The sequence below is a fragment of the Hippopotamus amphibius genome, chromosome 12, assembly GCF_030028045.1.
Source record: "Hippopotamus amphibius kiboko isolate mHipAmp2 chromosome 12, mHipAmp2.hap2, whole genome shotgun sequence".
Taxonomy (NCBI): domain Eukaryota; kingdom Metazoa; phylum Chordata; class Mammalia; order Artiodactyla; family Hippopotamidae; genus Hippopotamus; species Hippopotamus amphibius.
The window spans coordinates 13,910,477-13,931,042 of NC_080197.1; the positions used below are offsets into that span (position 1 = coordinate 13,910,477).

The 20,566-nt window shown below is 45.0% G+C and overlaps 1 protein-coding gene across 3 annotated transcripts in view; it reads left to right on the top strand.

Annotated features, from left to right (window-relative positions):
• Positions 1-20,566, top strand: part of SLC13A3 (solute carrier family 13 member 3) — a 75,641-nt gene that overhangs the window by 32,005 nt on the left and 23,070 nt on the right. The window contains exons 4-8 of one of the 3 annotated variants that reach the window (XM_057701595.1): positions 8,668-8,734; positions 11,968-12,153; positions 14,399-14,524; positions 18,207-18,302; positions 19,278-19,382. In XM_057701595.1, the coding sequence (XP_057557578.1) occupies positions 8,668-8,734; positions 11,968-12,153; positions 14,399-14,524; positions 18,207-18,302; positions 19,278-19,382 (580 nt within the window). The remainder of the gene's footprint in view (positions 1-8,667; positions 8,735-11,967; positions 12,154-14,398; positions 14,525-18,206; positions 18,303-19,277; positions 19,383-20,566) is intronic. The other 2 variants (XM_057701597.1, XM_057701598.1) reach the window with 2 other exon arrangements.

Here is a 20,566-nt window from a genome sequence, read left to right on the forward strand (position 1 = left end):
GGTTAGGTTTGTGGTGTGGCCACCATCGCCAGGAAAGGAGGAGATACTGTGTGGCGGGTGCACATAACTGAGCACCATGCTGCTTTTAGGAGCAAAGAATTAGAGGGACATATAGTTATATGAATAAATCCCATAAGACCTAGTTGTGATTGGAAATGCCAGAATGAGATATAGAACACAATACCATCATGTAAATTAAAAATACTCACAAAAGACAAAATGTTTTGCAAGAACATAAACAAAAGAAAAGCTACACATTAAATGCATCAGAATGGTTGCTCTGGGAAGGATGGGATTGGGAAATGGGAATAAAAGGGACCAAATTAATAAATAAATAAAACAAAAGAGTGGCCTCATGCAAAAGATAGTGAGAATGTGCCGTGAACTGAGGGACTGGCTTCACTCAAATGTCTGAAGTTGTGTTCTAAAGAAAACAAAACACAAGTAGCTGCCATGTTTTTAAAATGACTAAATGAGGGCTCAGAGAGGGGAACTGACTTCCCCAAGTCACACAGCACACAAATGGCAGAGCCCGACTTTGCACCCAGGCAGTCTGGCTGCAGACCTCACTCTCTTGCCCATGAAATCAACTGCATCAGTGAGAATTCTTTTGGCTGCAGGTAAAAGGATGCCTATCTGCAAGTGACTTAAAGAACAAGGGTTTATTTTCCTCGAATGTCAAAAAGTGAGAGAAGGGCAGTCCCAGGGTCATTTCAGAGGCACAAGGATGTCAGAACAGTTCACTGGCATCTCTGTGATTCCCTTGGTCTTTCCCTCATGGTTGCAAAATGGCTGCCACATCCTGTCTGCTTTAAATGTCTTTCTTTTTATTTACACACATGTATTTTAAATGGAAGTTATAATTGGTATATATGTGGGCAGAGATTGCAGTATTGATTATCCCTTTGATCTTTTAGTAACAGAACCTCCACCTGGGCACATGACTATGCAGAGAAAAGGCTGAATGTCTCAACTTCCCTTGCAAGTAGATGTGGTCATGTGACCAAGATTACCCAATGGGGTATGAGTGGGAACAGTGTGTGCAGCTTCCGGGTCCTGCCTTTCCCTCTACCTACTTCTGCTGGTTGAGATGTGAATAGGATGGTGTGGATGAGAGATGCTACCTAGGACCCAAAGATGGAAAGTGTGTGCTGAGAGATGGGATGGTGGATCTGTTCCAGTAACTTTGGATCATTTACTTCAATGAACACAGCTTTTTCCATGAAACCATGGGCTTTGTGTGCTAGTTATATTTTTTCAAATATGCATTAAAATAAATATATATCTGTTAAAAATCTAAATATTGATCCATGTACCAAGTTAATCTCACTTACTGTGGTATGGGTATTTTCCCATCGTGCAGTAAAGGGTCTTGCTTATTTTGTTTCCACGACAGCCCTGAAAGCTAGAAATGATTAAAAGTAATTTACAGGTGAGGTTCAAAGAGGTATGTCCAGAATCAATCACGTTGTTGGTAAAGTAGCAGAGCTAGGATCTGTGCAAGATCAAAGTCTTCCCTGTGGAAGAGAAGAGAGCTTCTACAGCAGGGGTGGGCAAGTTTTTCTGTAAATGACAGGACAGTGAAGTATTTTATGTTTTTATGGTCATTTGCACACAACTACTCAAACTCTGCCCTTGCAGGGAGAAAGCGTCTGCAGAGAGTATGTAACTGAGTGGGTGTGGCTGTGTGCCAATGAAATTTTACTTGTGGGTACTGAAATTAAAATTTTATATAATTTTTACATCACAAAATTTTATTCTTCTACTGATTTTTTCCATCCATTTAAAAATGTTAAAACCATAGCTGGCAGGCAGCAGGCTGGATTCAGCCTATGGACCACAGTCTGCAGATTCCTAGTATTCCCTAGTAGAAGCCTAATATTTGCTTTGTCAGTTTTCATACTGTTTCCCCTGAGTCTTGGGGCTCCAAGAGAATGCCTCATAGTCACCTTGGGGTGGCAGCAAGCAGTTAACTCTGCTCTGGCTCTCATTTCAACCCAGCTGCCCCCACTTTATGTACTTTATACCCTGAGCTTCAAAGCAACAATCACCGATGTTTACTGAGCACTTACTTTATGCAAGGTCTCATCTTAGGGCCTTACATCTGAATGACGTGGAGCTAGCACTGACCTTATGTAGCGGAACGGAAATGAAGGAAGAAATTTAAAAAGTGGTTAAAGTAGTCCCCAAGGTCACGTAGTTTCAAAACAGCAGCTCTGGTATTTCAAATCCAGGCTAGTTGACTTTAGAGCCTGTACTCTTAACCTTGTGGTTCTGCCTCCCACAGAAGATTTTTTTCTAAGAGTTTAGTGGCAAAAAAGAAAAGTGTGAAAGCCAATTCCCTCATTACATGAAACAAGATGAAAAGCCTGAGACTCGGGAAGGGGAAGGAACTTGCCCAAGGTCACACACAGCATCCGATGCATAGGCAGAATCCAAAGTCTTTTCGCTTCCATCGCAGGATGGCAGGAGGCAGGAGACCCTGGGGGCTGGGGCTGACACCTACTTTCATAGGCGGCAGGATCAGAGAGCGGGGATTGGTTAATGATCAGCCCTAAGACCTAAAACAGGCAATTCCCCTGCAAAGAGAGATGTTCCCTTTCATCCAGTTTCTATGCTCTGTCCTGGTGGCAGGAGGTGAGGACAGGGGTGGAGAGCGTGGAGACTGTTCATGGGCCAGAACAGGGGCGAGGAGGCTCCTGGAGTCTTTAAGTCTCTGAGGGACACCCAGAGCAACAACAATAAGGATGATGTGACCTATCATTTCCTGAAGACCTGCCCTGTGCCGGACCCTGTGCTAAATGTTTCATACCCATCAGCTCATTTAATCTTCATAGCAGTACTATGAAGGAGACGATTCCTATTCTACAGATGAGACTGAGGGTCAGAGAGGCAAAATGTTTTGCCCAAAGCAACATGGTGGGTTAGTTTCTTGAGCTTTGTCTGAATCTGAAATCTGTGTTTATAAGCCAGAACGAGATAGAGCCTGGGGCAGGGCAGGGCTCATTGGACAAAACCCTGGGTGTCCTCAGCCTTGGAGGGCAGCCCTGCTGCTTCTCTTCAGCTCTTTTACACACTCTGCTCCTGCACTGCCTGGGGAACCAGGGCCACATGGGTGGTGGCTTCTCCAGCATCCTTCTGTGTGCATGTTCTCATTAGATCCTCCACTTCAGCCCTGCAGGGGTGGCCCTAACATCATGCCCATTTTACAGAGGAGGAAACTGACACACAGAGTGGTGAAGTATTTGCCCAAAGTACCTCAGCCAGGAAGGGGCCCACCTGGCTTTTGAATCTAAACCCTACCACTCTTCCCCCTCCTTTTCTCTGCCCAAAGAAGGCTGGCTTGCCACCCACGTCTTTCCTTTAGGAATGCCCAAGGTGCCATCATTCCAAAAGCAATCTTGTAGGCTGAGTTAAGCATTGCCCTCCTCTTTCCTCTTCATTCATGAGGCTGGGAGAGGGGGCTCTTCCTGAGTCTCATCTCTCATCTATAAAATGAGGACAAAGCCTCCCATTTGTATATATCATTGTAAGGCTTACATGAGAAATGAGAGCCTGGCACATAGACTGGCTAATACATGGCAGTTATACAATTGCTATTATATAAAAACCAATATAAGAGTTCCGGGAATTGGAAAGAGTGGATAATAAGAGCCTACACCTTGATTCAGGTTGAAGTTTCCTATGACTCCTAATTGAGAAGGATTTATTTGTTTATTACCTGTCTCCTCCATGGTCTCCAAGTTCCATGGGAGCTTGTGTCAATCTTTCTCATTGCTGTGAGCTATAGTGTTGTTCATCTAGAACACTGTTTGGCACGTAGTAAGTGATCGGTAAATGTGCGGAATAAACAAACCAGTCACTGAACTGTTCTACGCCTCAGTTTCCTCATACATAAAATGAGAATATTAATCCCTACTGCCCAGGGTGTTGTGAGTACTAAATAAATTAATGGATGTAAACCTGCCTAACCTGAGGGCCTTTGACTCTCCCTGGGGTGCTCTTTACCTAATTTGATACAAGAGCTCTTTCCTGAGGGCCTTCTGTGTGCCAGACTTCAAGAATATTTCAGCCATACTGGGGAAGTTCAATTAGAGTTAGCTTTTCCAGGTCAGAGCCAGGTGGGTGCCTTTGGAGGTGGGGCGAGATTCAGGGATGGGGCATCAGTAATCCTGGGAACAAGCCCAACTCTGCTGTTAACCCAGTGAGTCATCTTGATCCCACTCTTACCCCATCTCTCCAGGCCTCGGTTTCCCCAGGTGTAAAGAGGAAGGTCATGAGCCCAGCCCTGCTCTCCCAGGCTGTTCCGAGGCAGCTGTAAGATTACAAATGTGAAAGTTCTCAGTCCCCTGCCCATTACAAACTCGGGGGTTGTTATTATTTGAATAAGATCGTACATAAGCACCAAGCTCCTAACCAGCTGGCGATTTCTGGACCCAGGAAAGTCAAAACCTTTGGAGACTTTGGTCTGTTTTTGTGTGGTCACTTGGGTCACAGTGGCCATGGGAAGCACTGGGATGACCTGGGATAAGTGGTTAAGAGTAGCTGAGTTACTAGGGACTGAGTAGCACCTTGGTTTTCCAATTTTTTTTCAACTTCGTCTTCATTGGTTTTATCATCATCATTATTAGAAAAAAATAATGCTTGGTATCAAATTTTTTCACATTACTAATTTGCATAAAGAAAAAGTGAAACTCCCTCCTTCCTAATCCAAATTGCTACACATAATGACTGTTTACAGTCGTGTGTGTGTGAATAGCCTTCTCTGCCTTGTCTATAGCACACACAGTTTTGTATCGGGGCGCTCCAGCTCCGATACAGGCAGCAACCAGTTTCCATGGATGAGAAAAGGGGCCAGGTGGGGACTGTGGCAAACTGGTGAGCACACACTCGCACTAAGGTCATAGGCAGCCACTGGAGGCTTCAGTTTCCCTTCTGTAACTTCAGGGGAGTCTTCTCAATCCTGGCTGCACAAAAGAATCACCTGCAGAGCTTTAAAAAGTACTGAGGCCCCTCTAAACCAGAACCTCCAGGGTGGGGCCTGGGCCTTCTCAGCAAATTCAAATGTTCATCCAGGGCTGAGGAGGGTGGCCTGTTGTTATACCTGAGATGCTGGTGAGCTCTGTGGACACCTGATGCTGCGTGACAGCCATTCCTGACCCTGGTGAGAAGCGTACAGGGTGAGCTAGAGATGGGTGGGAGGTAGGAAGTCACTGGGTCAGAGTTCTTCCTGTCTGGCCATCCCCTGGGGAATGACTTTGCCCACCAGCATCAGTGTCCTATTAACAGCCCTTCACTTCCTGCTTCAGTGCCCTGGCCTCCAGCCTCGCGTGTTGCATCTGTGTTACCATCACGGGAGCCCTCAGGCCCTTGTCCCCATGGTCCAGGGTGAGCTGATCTGAATTTAGCCTTCAGACCCCTGCTGGTGATCAGCAGGGCCAGCCTTAAGCGCAGTAAAAACGACCCAGTCAGCCACCATGGAATCCAACAGGAAAAGAACAGCCCAGAGAGGAGAAGGGAAGGGACTTCCCTAAGCCCCAGAGTGAGACGGGGAAAGAGCCGAGGCTGGAGCCTAGACCGTTTCTCCCAGTCCACATGGCCAAAGACCTCCAGGAATGCATCTGTAGTTAAACAGGTTGTGTTTGTTTTCATTGCCACAATGAGGGCAAGCACACACCACAGGCAACAGCCACGACCAACTCAGTTAGAGGGTGTGAGAAAGCACTCTCATAGGATGTTGGTTGGAGCCTTTGGGGAGGGGAGGGGAGCCAAAGAAGGAGGGTTTGCTCTAGATTGGGTGCTGTCGGAAACTGGGGAAGATTCTGTGAGACGGTAAGAAGTAGCCATTTATTTAGCAAGAGGAGGGGAGTGGCAAGTGGCTTTTGTGGGTGGCAAGTGGCTTTGCACTTAAATGAGGTTACAAGGTGTCCTTGCTCTGGCTCATTTTATCAGCCTCAGAGTGACTTTGTCTGAAGTCAGTGATGTGTAAGATTATTTAGGTCCAACAAGAGAACAATGTGTTGTATCTGGGTCAGACTAGTTTCAGACTTCAGGGGCCACTTTTTTATTCTTTCTTTTTTTTTTTTTTTAAATATCTTCCCATTTTGAGCCAGAATCTCTTGAATCACTTTTTTTTTTTAATTTATTTATTTTATTGGCTGTGTTGGGTCTTTTTTGCTGTGTGCGGGCTTTCTTTTTAGTTGTGGTGAGTGGGGGCTACTCTTCATTGTGGTGCGTGGGCTCCTCATTGCCGTGGCTTCTCGTTGCGGAGCACGGGCTCTAGGCGCGTGGGCTTCAGTAGTTGCAGCACATGGGCTCAACAGTTGTGGTTCACGGGCTCTAAAGCGCAGGCTCAGTAGTTGTGGTGCACAGGCTTAGTTGCTCTGCGGCATGCGGATCTTCCTGGAGCAGGGATTGAACCTGTGTCCCCTGCATTGGCAGGCGGATTCTCAACCACTGTGCCACCTAGGAAGCCCTTTTTTATTCTTTCTTAATAGTAACCCACATTTATTAAATCCTCACTAGTGCTCAGATCCCTGTTAAATTTTTTAAGTCAGGGGCTGGGAAACTTGGGCCCACCAAATCTAGCCTGCTGCCTGTTTTTCATGCAGCCTGTGAGCTAAACATAGTTTTTTATGTTTTCAAATAGTTGACTAAGTCAAAAGGAAAAGAATATTTTGTGACATGTGAGGATTATATAAAATTCAAATTTCAGTGTCCAAAAATATAGGTTTAGCCACACTTATTTCTGTATTGTCTCTGGCTGCTTTCATGGAGATCTCAGCAGTTACAACAGAGATTATATGGCCTCCAAAGCCTAAAATATTTACTATCTGGCCTTTCACAGAAGAAGTTTGCTGGTCCCTGCTTTAAATGACATTTTAGTTGTTCAGGCTGCCATGACAAAAATACCATAGACTGGGTATTTATTTCTCCCAGTTCTGGAGGCCGCAAAGTCCAAGATCAAGGCACCAGCAGATCCAGTATCTGTTGAGGGCCTGTTTCCCGGTTCACAGACAGCCATCTTCTCACTGTGTCCTCAGATGGTGGAAAAGGCGAGGGAGCTCTGTGGGCACTAATCCCATTCATGAGGGCTCTTCTCTTATGACCTAATCACCTCCGCCAAACTCCACCTCTTAATACCATCACCCTGGGGGTTAGGTTTCAACATATGAATTTAGGGAGGGGGGATGAAAACATCTGTCTATAGCAAATAAGTCAACTCTTTAATCCTCTTAATAATCCTAGGGGAACTATTACTTCCATTCTATGAATTAAAGAGGTTCAAGGAGGTCAAGGGGTTTATCTAAGCCAGAGTTTCTTAACTTCGGCACTGACATTTTAGGTGGGATAATTCTTTCTTGTGGGGCTGACTTATGTCCTGTAAGATGTTTTGCAACATCCCCGACCTCTGACCACTAGATACCAGTAGCAACCCCCCTCCCCCCACCCCAGTTGCGGCAACCAAAAATGTCTCCAGACATTGTCCAATGTCCCTTGGAGGCAGAATCAACCCCATCTAGGAACCACAGTGATCGAAGGTCACAAGGCAAGTGATGGAGCTAGGACTTGAACCCTGAACCCTGGTGTTCAGCTACCAGTCACACTTCCAATGCCCAGGGATGGATTTTTTTGCTCTTGGTGATGCTTTCAGCTGCGGGGACTTTTAATCCCTTCAGTTGTCTCCAAGACACTCTCAAAGACGCCTACAGGGAGACTGACCTATCAAGCAAGGGATTCTTTAGAAACGAAGTCAGATCCTGTCCTGACTCTCCTCTGCTCAAACACTCCCCTGGCTCCGCTCCCATCTGGCTCAGAGGAGAAGCTGAAGTCCTTACTGTGAGCTCCAAGACCTCTGCGTGATCCAGACCACTTCCTACCACCTTATCCCCTGCCACTTTTCCCACCTCTCCCTCATGCCCCTCCAGCCCCACTGGTCTCCCTTCCACTTCCCAACACGCCAGACACACTCTCATCTCAGGGCCTTTGCACTTGCTGTTCTTGTTGCCCAAACCCCTCTTCCCACAACTCTTCATATGATTGGCTCCTTTTGATCCTTTAGGTCTCAGCTCCAATGCCATCAGCTCATATGCCTTCTCTGTTGACCTGGTCAACAGAGCTCTGTTGAGGTCAACCTGCTCCTCCTCCCCACTCTGCAGTCAGTTTCCATCACAACCTGAAATTTTCTTTATTTGATTATTGGCTGTCTCCCTTTCTAGAATATAACTTTCATGGGAGCAAGGACACTGTCCTGTATGATTCACTGTGTACCCTAAGCTCATAGTCAATAGTACATAGTAGGTGCTCAATAAATGCTTTTTGAATGAATTGCAGGTTAGGGTCATCCATCCCATTGCTGATCCATTATTACTCAGAGCTAGTTTTTCCCAAACATCCCTTTGACAATGGCAGCTCAGGTTAGCCTAGGATTGAGTTACGGGTTGTCAAGCAGCCTTGCAGCTAACTCCCTGCCCACAGCCCTGAAGCCCTCCTCAAATAGGGATGGATGGGATGGGAGGATGGAATTTTGAGTGTCTATTTTTTTTTCATCCGATGACTAGTATAGACTGGGACCTGAGGAAGCACTCTTGATTAACTATGCAAGAATGGGACGCTCCTGTCCCATTTACTACATCACACTAAAGACATCGTGCTCTTTCCTCCTAGCTGCTGTGCGGAAAAACGGCCTGCACACTGTGCCCACGGAGATGCAATTTATTGCCAGCACAGAAGAGTGAGTTCCTGATGAAATTCATAGAGGAGCCAGTGCTTCATCCACGGAGATGATGAACGAGAATTCAATGCTACAAGCAATCCCCCGCCCGCACCCCAATTTTCCTCCAAATGACATAATGCCCAAGTTTCCACCACTTATCCCTTTGGCTCCAGACTCCTTGAAAACAGCAAATATGGGAAGGACGGGGGAGCACATTAAATCCCTGGAGGTCTGCTGAGGTGGAGGGTCTGGAAGGAGGGACCAGAAGAGCAGGAGGCACAGACCAGCAGACAGTCATGGAGGAGAGGGTGGACCAGGCCAAGTGGCTCTAAAGACAGAAATAAGCCGAGACAATAACAACCCTTCACACTTGTGTGACTTAGGAAGCATCTTGACATCAACAGCCCATTCTATCTTTGGTATCTTTTGTATATGGCAGGGTGGATAAGGTCTGGGGGGTTGGAACCACACCGACTTGACTTTAAACCCTGGCTTTGCCGCGTACCGGCTCTGAGACTTGGACAATTCACTTTACCTCTCTGAACCAGTTAGTTTCAACCTACCAACTGGACACAGTATCAGAACCCACCTTCTAGGGTCGTTTTGTGATTAAGTGAGATCACGTAGATAAAGCAGGTTGCTGGGCCTTCCATGCACAGATGGTAATGCTTATTATTTATGGCATTGTTACTTTGATTTAAGAGTGATGAAACAAACAGCAGGAAGTAAAGTGACTTGTTCAAGGCGTTGCTGGGCATCAGTCAGGTCTGTTTCATTCATTCAACAAACATTTATAGAGAGCTTGCCGCGAGCCAGGTGCTGTCAGGGATAAGGCAACAAACGCAAAAACCCTGCCCCTGTGGAAAAACAGATTCACAGGTAAAATCCATAGTGTGTCAGAAGGTTGGTGAGTGCTATGCAGGAGAACAAAGCAGGAAAGAGGAGTAGAGAGGGGGCTGGAGGTAGGGAAAGGGCAGTTTTTAAATGGGTGGTCCCAGAAGGCCTCACTAAGAAGGTCATTTTTTAAAAATTTGACCTTGTTTTAGATCATAATTTTAAAGAATTACTATTATACACTTTATGATGATAGTGCAATTGAATTTTTTTTTTGGATCCCTTTTTCTTTTTTATTGAGGTATAATTGACATACAACAGTATGTTAGTTTCAGGTGTACATTATAATGATTTTCTAGTTGTATATACTGGAAAACGATCACCTCAGTAAGTCACTTAAAATCAATCACTGTACATAGTTAGAAATTTTTTTCTTTTTCTTTTTTTTAATTTTTATTGGAGTATAGTTGCTTTACAATGTTGTGTTAGTTTCTACTGTACAGCAAAGTGAATCAGCTATATGTATACGTATATTCCCTTTTTTTTGGATTTCCTTCTCATTTAGGTCACCACAGAGCATTGAGTAGAGTTCCCTGTGCTATACAGTAGGTTCTCATTAGTTACCTGTTTTATACATAGTAGTGTATATATGTCAATCCCAATCAAGAAGGTCATTCTTGAGCAAACACCTGTAGAAGGTGAAGGGTCATGGGGAACCTGTGAGAAGAGTGTTCTTGGCAGAGGGACCAGCAGGTGCAAAGGTCTTGAGAGTTCAAAGCAGCCAGGAAGCCAGTGTGGCTGGAGCTGGGTGAGTGGAAGGTAGGAGGTTGGGTCAGAGAGATGGCTTGTGTGGCAGGAGGGCAATGGTAGAGGGACAGAGCATTTGGGACCTCATAGGCCATTGATGTAGCTTTGACTTTGAATGAGATGGGAACTGGTGGAGGGTTCTAGCAGAGGAGGGACATCATTTTACATCAGTTTATCTTGGCCTGTTCTCCTTTCTGGCACAGTGTTTGGAGGCTTTGAGTCCAGCTTTGAGATATGGGTTCTGTGGTTGACCCAGCCACTCACTACCATGCAACCTGGGAATGTGTTTTAACCATCTGCCCAGCAGAGCGTGTGCTGAGTCTTTTGGAAAAGAGCTGATCCCCACTCTCTGGAACTCCATGTCCATTGGATGCAGACCCCACCGTCAATCTGGGCCTCAGCTTCCCATCCAAACAAGGAAGGGGGTGCACGAGATGAGCCCAAGGGCCCTTTCTGCTCCCTCGTTCTCCTGTGAGGCTCAGTCTGGTTGGGGCCCCAGGTCTGAGGGAGGCCACGGGTTCCTGACCAGGCCTCTTACCCTGAAATGTCAGACCACGGCATCTTTCTCCAGGTGCTTCCAGTCCTTGTCTTCCTTCTAGACCCCAGAGCACATCCCTGCTGCCCTCTGGAGAAGGGGCCCCTCATGTGGTAATTAAGGCCTGAAGACATTTGAAGTATCTTTTGTTCTTTAAAATAGTTTTTTTTGATTTGTTACACAGGGACAATTCCTAATTTCATTCACATATAAACATTTTATAATTGCATAGGTAAAAAGGGAAAAAAACCTCTTAAACAGAAAGAAAAAAGTACGCAGCATCTCACTCCTAAAGACAGATTAAACCAGTTAAATGAATGCCATTCTAGACAGTTTCTTGCTATCTCTCTATATACGTTTAAGTGCATTTCTTTATTTAAAAAAATTGATCACGCTACATATGCCACTTGATAATGTACTATCTCACTTAATGGAGCATAGGGATATCTTTTTGCCTCAATAAATTTGTGTTAACATCATCTTTTAATTATACAAAAATTATTTATTTTTTCCCTAAACTCCTCAACTGTACCAGGAAAATAACCCATAAAATACAAATAAAAAATAAAAGAGGAAAAAAATCCATAATTCCATCCTTAAGAAAGGCACCAAAACAACTTTGTGTATACTATTCTAGACTTTTCTTAATACTCACATATTCATGAAATATGTGCATAGTTTTAAAATAAAACAACTAAGTAGTGCTGTTACTTACCTTTTCACTTTATATAATGGACATCTTCTTAATAAACACCCATCTGAATCACTATTTGTAATAGCTGCATTAGCATTCCACTCAGAAAGAGGATCATCTTTATTTAGCCAATCCCTTTGTGATGGGTATTTAGGTTGTTTTCCATTTAAATTATATTTAATATCAATTTTTACTTTAGGATAATTTCTTAGAGTAGAACACTTAAGCTGAAGGGTTGCACATTTTTAGAGGTGTTTGGTACCTCTGTCAGTTGCCTTCTAGAAAGTTCTCTTAGCTCTCCTGTCCTGGGCAGTGTGTTTCCCCACGAGGCCAGGAATTCCGAATGGCTTCTGAATGGCTTCTCCTTCGGTCTGTTTAAAGCAAAGACTGCCCTGAGGAGGTGGAGGCTGCAATGGATCTCCAGGCTCACTCTAAGAAGGAGGAGGAATATCGCAGGAACATCTGGAAGGGCTTTCTCATCTCCATCCCCTACTCGGCCAGCATCGGGGGCACCGCCACCCTCACGGGCACAGCCCCCAACCTCATCCTCCTTGGCCAGCTCAAGAGGTAAAAGCAAGTGCCACCCCGCTCCCTGGCACTGGGGTTTCTGCTCCTTCTACTCCTCTGCTCCTCCTTCATCCAACATTCAGGGATATATATTGAATGTCTTCTGTTGGCCAGATTCTGGGGACCCAGCGATGCACAAAACACGGCAAAATCCCTGCTCTGGGGAACTTCTGTTCTGGTGGGAGAGACAAGCAATACATGAAAAAGCCAAAGAATATATAATATGTTGGTGTGATGAGTTATGAAATAAAATAAGGCAGGATAAGGGGGTAGAGGTGACAAGGGTGGGTGCTGTTTTATGTAGGTTGGCCAGGGATGTGCTATCTCTCTGATATGGTGACATCTGAGCAAAGACCTAGTAGTGAGGGGGTGAACTTTGTGGACACAGGAGGAAAGAGCATCCCAGACAGAGGGAATAGCTTGTACAAAGGTGGGACAGTCCCAGGGAACAGCACAAAGACTGGCCAGGCTGGGGTGCAGAAGGGGATAAGGTAAAAGAGTCCAGACTAAGGCAACCATTGTAGGGACCCAGCTCTTCCTTCAAGTGAGATGGGGAGTCAGTGGAGAGCTGACAGCAGAGGGGTCACATGATATGACATCTGCTTCTAAAACCAACCCCAATGGAAAGTGTTGGTGTGGCTGTGATGTCCTGTGAGAAGCTTTGCACCAGGCACATGGGCCAGCAGTGGAGGGGACTCTGCCAACAGGTAAAATGTCCGCATCATGGAACCTGTTCAAACTGAGGTTAGGTGGCCATCTGTCAGGGCGTGAGAGTCAAAGAGAAGGATTCTCTGACGGCTTGAGGTTTCAATTCCATTATTCCAAATATCTCAGCTAGAAGATTTTAAAAATCCTTGTATTTCAAGATTCTAAGTATTTTCAGATTCCAGGATTCTGAGAGGCAGGGTTTCTAAGATTTCACTGCAGTGGAGATGCCTCATATATTCATTTAATCTATGAATGTAAGCATTTTGACAATCAAACAGCAACAAAATTATTTGATATTCAACATGGCCACATGTGCTGGCCAACTTCTCTATCTGGTATTCAACCAAAGAATCAAGGACTTACTAAGATGATGGAGGGAAAGCTGGCTGGGTTGGCCTTCCGGAGAGTGGATTTGGTGTACATAAATCAGTACTATGCTTATGGGTAGTCAAAATTATTTTCATGAGAAAACTTAAGCCCATGTCTTACTTCATGAGCCAATTTTAAAACCTTAACCCTGTTCTCAGGTTCTCAAATCCTTTGATTTTAAGATTGTGATTAAAAAAAAAAAAACAGTGATTCTCAGCCATGGGTGCATTTTAGAGTCTCCAGGGAAGGTGAAAAAAATATGCTTGGGTCTCAGTTGCAGAGATTCTGATTCAGGAGGTATGGGATGGGGGCCAGGCACTGGTATTTTCCCAGTTGATTTCAGCCCACTGCAAACCTTTGGTGTCTTTTCATCTCCATTTTTTTGAGCAAGACCTGGCTGTGAGACTGAAAACCCAGAAGCCAAGATGGTCCTACCTCAGATGTGGGGACGATCTGGGCTGACCCTTTAGTCTCCTCAGTTAACAGGAAGTGCCGGCAAAGGGGCAGTCGACTGGCAGGATGAAGCAGAGTGTTCAGTATCAGTTCTGGCTGGAGCGCATCCCCAGGGCTGGACAGGAAAGATGTGAGCTCTGGGGGCCTCAGGGACTGGTCCCGAGTTGGGGGATGGGGAGAATGGGAGGGCATTTGCTATCAGAGGGTTTTTAGGCTGCCCGCTTGCTCTGATTCGTGAGCAAGGCTTTGTTCCAACTAGGAAAGAAATTAGGGAGAAAATGCTGGAGCTGTAAATGAAAACATCAAACATTAAGGATTTTGAGTAAAGTACATGCAAATTACATGCAAATCACATACAATATTTAATTGCGCAAGCTTGGACCTTCTGGTCATTAAGGAGGGCATTTGAAAGGAATATGGAGTTAACATGGGGCTCTGATTCCCCATTGGGGAAGCTGGGGAGAAAGGGAAATGGCTGCCCTGAATGTTCTCCTTGGCCTTTGATCTCCAAATACAATTTATTAGTTTATTCTGATCATGCACGATATAGGCACTCAATTATAGAACACTCAGAAAATACAGGAAAAAAATGGAAAGACCTTCAGTCCGTCAGTGCTAATATTTAACATACTTCCTTTAGTTCTCCTCTGTACATGTACGTGCATCCATCGGTGTGGCTGACCTTGGCAGGCTCTCACCTCCCTCTTTTCTCCAGTTTCTTCCCGCAGTGCGACGTGGTGAATTTCGGCTCCTGGTTCATCTTTGCCTTCCCTCTCATGCTGCTGTTCCTGTTGGTGGGCTGGCTCTGGATCTCCTTCCTGTATGGAGGGATAACCCTGAGGTATCCTGGTGTTTAACTTGAACTTTGCAGCAGGATAAACTGTGCTCACTAGCACGTGCCCTTCCTAAGTCATTGCAGTTTCATGTCGGATGTGGTGCCTGTAGTTGTCCTTGCTTCCCAGGGTCGTGGAGATTACAGGTGGTGTGGGCACTTGCCCACTAAGCCCAGGCCCTCAGTGAATGTCACCCACCATCAATAATTACTAATCGTGTTGTTCCTTAAGTAAGGTACACACTCACACCAGAGGAGAAAGTGTGCAGCGTTTCCCATTTCACGGGGCCTCAGTACAGGAGGTAACTCAGGGCAGCATGAGGACAAAGTGTCAAATAACCTTGACTCAGACAGTGACAAAAATATTCCTTGATTGGCTCTTGTAGAATAGATCTGCTTATATTGGGGAGAAAGTCTCAGGAGGGTAAGGAAAAACTTTAGCTCTCTAACATTTCCAAATCAGCCTTTTAAAAAAGGAAGAGCAAGCCTCAGGCCCAGTAGTATCTAGCAAGATGGAATAATATTGCTCTGCTTTCATGTCTGTATTTCTATGGGTACTTTCTATATATGACAAGAGGTTCTTATTTTCTATTTATAGGAGTGACAAAAAGTTTTCTATTTAAATACATGCCTTTAATTAAAATGCTGAGTCTAGTTGGAGGAAAATATTAAGGAAATATGAGCCCTGTGGTATGTGGCTATAGGAACATTTGTGAAGGTAGGTTATGAATGCCTGGAGTTTGGGAAATACTAAAATAGGGGCTGCAGTTCAGGGCTGGGGTAGCAGGCATGTCATAAAGTCATTCTCTGACTCAGTCCCCTCACCTCTCTGCGCCTTAATTTTTCTTATCTATAAAATGGGACAGTAAGAGCTATTCTGGACCAAAGAGATGTAAAAACACCTTGAGACTAGAAAGGCGCAGAACGTGGTGTTCCTTGACCCCCCAGAGGAGAAATTCAGGATTCAAAGCCCAGCTTAGCCAAGAGAAGCAAGCCCAGACATTGGACTCAGAGAAACCAGAGTTCACATCATGGTTCTGCATGACCTTGAGCAACTCTGTCACCTCCCTGAGGCTTTACTTCTTTAATTTTTTCCGTTGTAGATGGGGGATAAAAATGAGCTACAGCTAAAGCCTAAATGAGGGAGAGCATGAAAACTGCCCAGTGCTAAGCCTGAAGCAGAGCCCCTTTCTCCCATCTGCCTATTCTGTGGACATCTGCAGTACTTGGTCTTGGAGGAGGCTGTGATGGAGGAAATGCAGGTGGAGTGAAGCCCAGTGAGAGAGGTGTTTCTGGGTGGGGATGAGGAAAGTTTCCGGCCAATCCCATGACACCACCTTCCCTCAGCAAGCATCCACGGAGCATCTGCTATATCCCTGATGCTGACTCTGGTGCTGAGGAGGCAGCCTTGGGCAAGTCTGAGAGCCTTCCTGCCCGTGGGGAGCTTGCACTCGAGGTGGGGGAGACAGACAGTGAACAGCTAACCGAAGCAGAAATACCAGTTGTGATTAGTGCTGAAAGGGAAACAGATAGTGAGATCTGAGGGTGGGTGCAGGAGGGCTCTCACCTAACTGCGAGGGCAGGAGAGCTTCCTCGGGAAAGCGAGTTTTGAGCAGGAATAGGAGGAGTGAATAGATTAACTCAGTAAAGGGAGGGAAGGAGATGGGGTAATGAAGAGCATCCCGGGCAGATAGGACAAAGAGTGCAAAGGCCTCAGAGCCAGAGGTAGCAAGGGGTGTTCTGGAACCGAAAGGTTAAAGTGACCGAGTTCAAGGAGTGAGGGAGATTTGTGGGAGATGAGGCCAGAATGAGGCAAAATGATCAACTGGGCATGATTTTGCCTCCCCTCTCCTTCCTACCCCGACCAGGGGACTTTTGGCAACGTCTGGAGACATTTTGGTTGTTACAGCTGAGGAAGTACTCCTGGGGTCCATGGGGTGGAGGCCAGAAATGCTGTGAAACAGTCTACAATAAACAAGTCAACCCCCTAATGAAAGAATTATCCCACCCCACAACAAAGAGTGATCCTGCCCCAGTATGTCAAGAGTTCCAAGACAGAGAAACCCTGGGTGAGATCATTGAGGGCCTTTTGGGAGTTGGATCTTCATACAAAAGAACCGTTGTGAGTTTTTAAAAAAATGTATGAGAGTGTCTGTTTCCATGCAGCAAAGTGGATTTTTGCCAATCTGATAAGAGAAAAATAATTTGCATTTACTTTAGGAGTAATTTTGAGGAACTTTTCATATTGGGTGGTAATATGAAAACTTTTCACATATTCATGGGGGACCCTAGTATTTCCTTTCCTATGAATTGTTAAACTATGTGTTTATATCCTTTGTACATTTAAAAAATGGATTGCTGCTCTTGGTTTTATTGATTTCTAGTATTCTTTCTGTATTGAAAGACTAGTACTTATTTTGAGTATGAGTTGCAAATATTTTTTCCTGATTTTTTACTTTGCTTACAGTGCTTTATTCCATGCAGAACTTTTTAGAAACATTTTATGTAGATGAATTTATCAATCTTTTCTCATGTGGCTTCTGAATTTTCTTTTTTTTTTTAAGAAATTTTATTGAGATACAATTGACATACAATAAACTGCACATATTTAAAGCGTACAATTTGATCTATTTTTTTCTTATTAGTAATGTGTATATGGCAATCTCAATCTTCCATTTCATCCTACCCCAACCTGAATTTTCAATTAGAGTTAGAAAGGTCTTCCCATTATAGGCATTATAAAAGAATAACATGTTTTCTTAGTATTTTTATATTTTTTACTTTTAAATTTTTATCTGTTTGGAGCTTGTCCTTAAGGTGCAGTGTAAGGATCCAATCTTGGGGTACAGGTTTGGATCCAACTGTTTCTGGTTTTTTTTTGTTTGTTTGCAGACAGTCATCCAGTTGTCCTGATACCATTTACTGACACACAAACATTTTTAATTTTAACGAAGTCTATTTATCTATTTTGGTTGTTTGTGCTTTTCGTGTCGTATCCAAGAAATGTTTGCCTAACCTGAGGCCATGAAAATTTACCCCTATGTTTTTTTCTAAAAATGTTGTAGGTCTAGCTCTTCTATTGAGGTCTTTGATCCATTTTGAGTTAAGTTTGTATATGGTATGAGGTAAGGCTCCACATTCATCCTTTTGCGTGTGGCTGTCCAGTTGTCTTAGCGCCATTTGATGAAAGACTATTCTTTCCCCATTGAATGGTGTTGATGCCCTTATCAAAAATCAGTTGACCATAGAAGTGTGGGCTTGTTTCTGGACTCTCAACTCAATTCCATTGATCTATATGTCTAACATCATTGACTGAATAGGTCATCTTTTCTACACCAAACTGGGATAACAACTTTACCATAGATTAAATCCCCATTTATGGTTTTGCCTATTTCTGGACTTTCTATTTTATTTCCTTGGTTTGTCTGTTTATCCGTGAGTCTGTTTGACCCCCTAAAAGATTTTAAGCCTGGGAGCCATATGATCAGATTCACATTTTTAAAAGACCATCTAGGCTATAGGTGGGCAAAATGGCCTTTAGAAAGGGAACACAGAGGCAGGCAACACTCAGCAGGCTGTTGCAGAGTCGCCAAAACAGAGCTAATGAAGCCTGGCCAGATGGTAGTGGGGTAGGTGAGACGTTAGTTATAACAGCAGTGGCCACTCCTAACCTCCCCACTTTCTGTTTCAGAGGCTGGAGGAAGAAGAAATCTGAGATTAGAACTGATGCTGAAAATAGGGCTCGAGCCACAGTTCGGGAGGAATTCCAGACCCTGGGGCCCATCAAGTATGTGGCACAAGTGTCCTCGGGGTGGGGAGAGAGCTGGGCACTAGACTTTCAGGAGACCTACCTCTTGGCTTAACCCCTGACCCCCTTGGGGACTGAGTCCCAAGAGAATTTCAGGACCAATGGCCTGGGAGCCTAGAGGTGGAGGGTTAGGGAGATGACTTACAGTCAGCCTCTTACCCTGGCGCTGGGGTAGGTACTCTGAGGACCAGTAAGTCTGTCAGGAGGGGGAAACTGTCACCTTCCTGCCAAGTGCACACTTTCCCTCCTGGTTCATGGGATACCTGACATTGCCTTGGGTGGCTTCCAGAACCTTGTTTAATGCATAGTTCTCATGTAGTGAAAATAACTATGAGTCAGCAGGCCTGCACACAAGGTCTGACTCTGCCACTAACTTCCTGTGTGGCCTTGGGCAAGGCACTAACCCTCTCTGGGCCCTGCTCCCTGATCTTGAAATGGGCACGTTAGGTAGATATTTGCTCTGACATTGGGGATTCTCTTTCTGCCTCTGTTTAGCCCTCTCTCCATGTCTGTCCCTCTCTTTATCTATCCCCCTTAGTATATATGAGTGTTTCTCTCCCATTGCCTCTCTGTTTCTGTCTCTTTCTTTTCTCTCTGCTTTTCTGGCTCTGTCTTTGTCTCACTTTCTCTTTCTGGATTGCCCCTAGGACACTGGGGCATCCCTGGTGGCAGTGATGTGAACAGTTTGTGGGGAGGGGTACCTGATGCTCAGGAAGGATCCTGGGGAACATGGAAGCCCCAGGAAAGGAATCACCTACACACAGGACGCCACTCCCCTCACTCTCGGGACCGCCTAAGGAGTAAATTACTTCTTCCAGCTCTCAGAGGTGGGACCTTGGCCCAGTCACACCCAGTGGGCCCCTGCCTACCCAGTGGAGGTGGACTGAGGCCTTCCTGGGCTGTGGTCCAGCCACAGCCCACAGTCACCATGGTGTCTGCATCTCTGTGCCACAGGTTTGCTGAACAGGCCGTGTTCATCCTTTTCTGCATATTTGCCATCCTCCTCTTCTCCCGGGACCCGAAGTTCATCCCTGGCTGGGCCAGCTTCTTCACCCCTGGGTAAGACTCTGGGGACCCATGGGATGGCATTCAACAGGGAAGACTCGGGGCTGAGCTGCCCAGGAGAACTGGCCTAGGTTTCTACCTCTTGTCCTGTGTGATTATTAACAGTTCCTTCTTTTGCTCTCAGAAGAGTTTAGGTTTGGATGATAAAACATTTTGGGTCTCATGTGTTAAGAGCTTCACCTTTAGAATCAGACAAAAGTGGGTTCGAATGCCAGCTCTGCCGCTTACAAACTGTGCAACGCTGAGCACATCTTTCATTTATTCATTCAGTCAGTCAACTTTTATTGAGCACCTATTTTGTGGTAAACATTGTACCATCTGCAGGGGACATAAATGAAGACAAATAGACAACAAAATAACTGCAAATTGTAATGAGTGCTATGAAAGAAAGAGTGAGAGCTTATATTATAAAAGAATGGAGAAAGGGGGCATTGACTTTATATAGTTCTGGAAAGAACCAAAGTTTAGGAAGAGTGAAAACTAGAGATACACTGGGAATATCTACTAAAAGCCTGAGATGGAAACCAGCTGTTGAAAAATTGGAAGAAGCCCAGTGTAACCAGGGCCTGGTGGAAAGGGAGGAAAATCGGCCAACATGTGACTGGAAGGGCAGGTGAGGGCCAGACCATGGAGGGTCTTATTGGACATGCTAAGCATTTTGGTTTTTTGTTGTTGTTGTTGTGAGAGCAGTGGCAAGCTATTGGAGGGTTTTAAGGTATTTAACCTCTCTGTGCCTCGGCGTCCTCATCTGTAAAATGGTATTGTAATAGTCCACTTCTCGTTGGATTTTTCTAAGGATTAGTGAGTTAATACACGTCAGGTGATTAGAATGGCACCTAGAAACAGCTCAGTCAAATGTTAGCTATATTTATTAGGGAATGGATTGTGGGGGCAAAATACAGGTGGGGAGAACAGTTAGGAGCTATACCACAACCTAGATGACCTCAGGGGTCGTCAAACCAAGGCTCATGGACCAAATCTGGACCAATGCCTGTTTTTTGCTTTTATTTTTTAATTAATTAATTAATTAATTATTTGCGTTGGGTCTTTGTTGCCGCGCGTGGGCTTTTCTCTAGTTGCGATGAGCGGGGGCTATTCTTCGTTGTGGTGAACGGGCTTCTCTACGCAGTGGCTTCTCTTGTGGCAGAGCACGGGCTCTAGGTGCATGGGTTTCAATA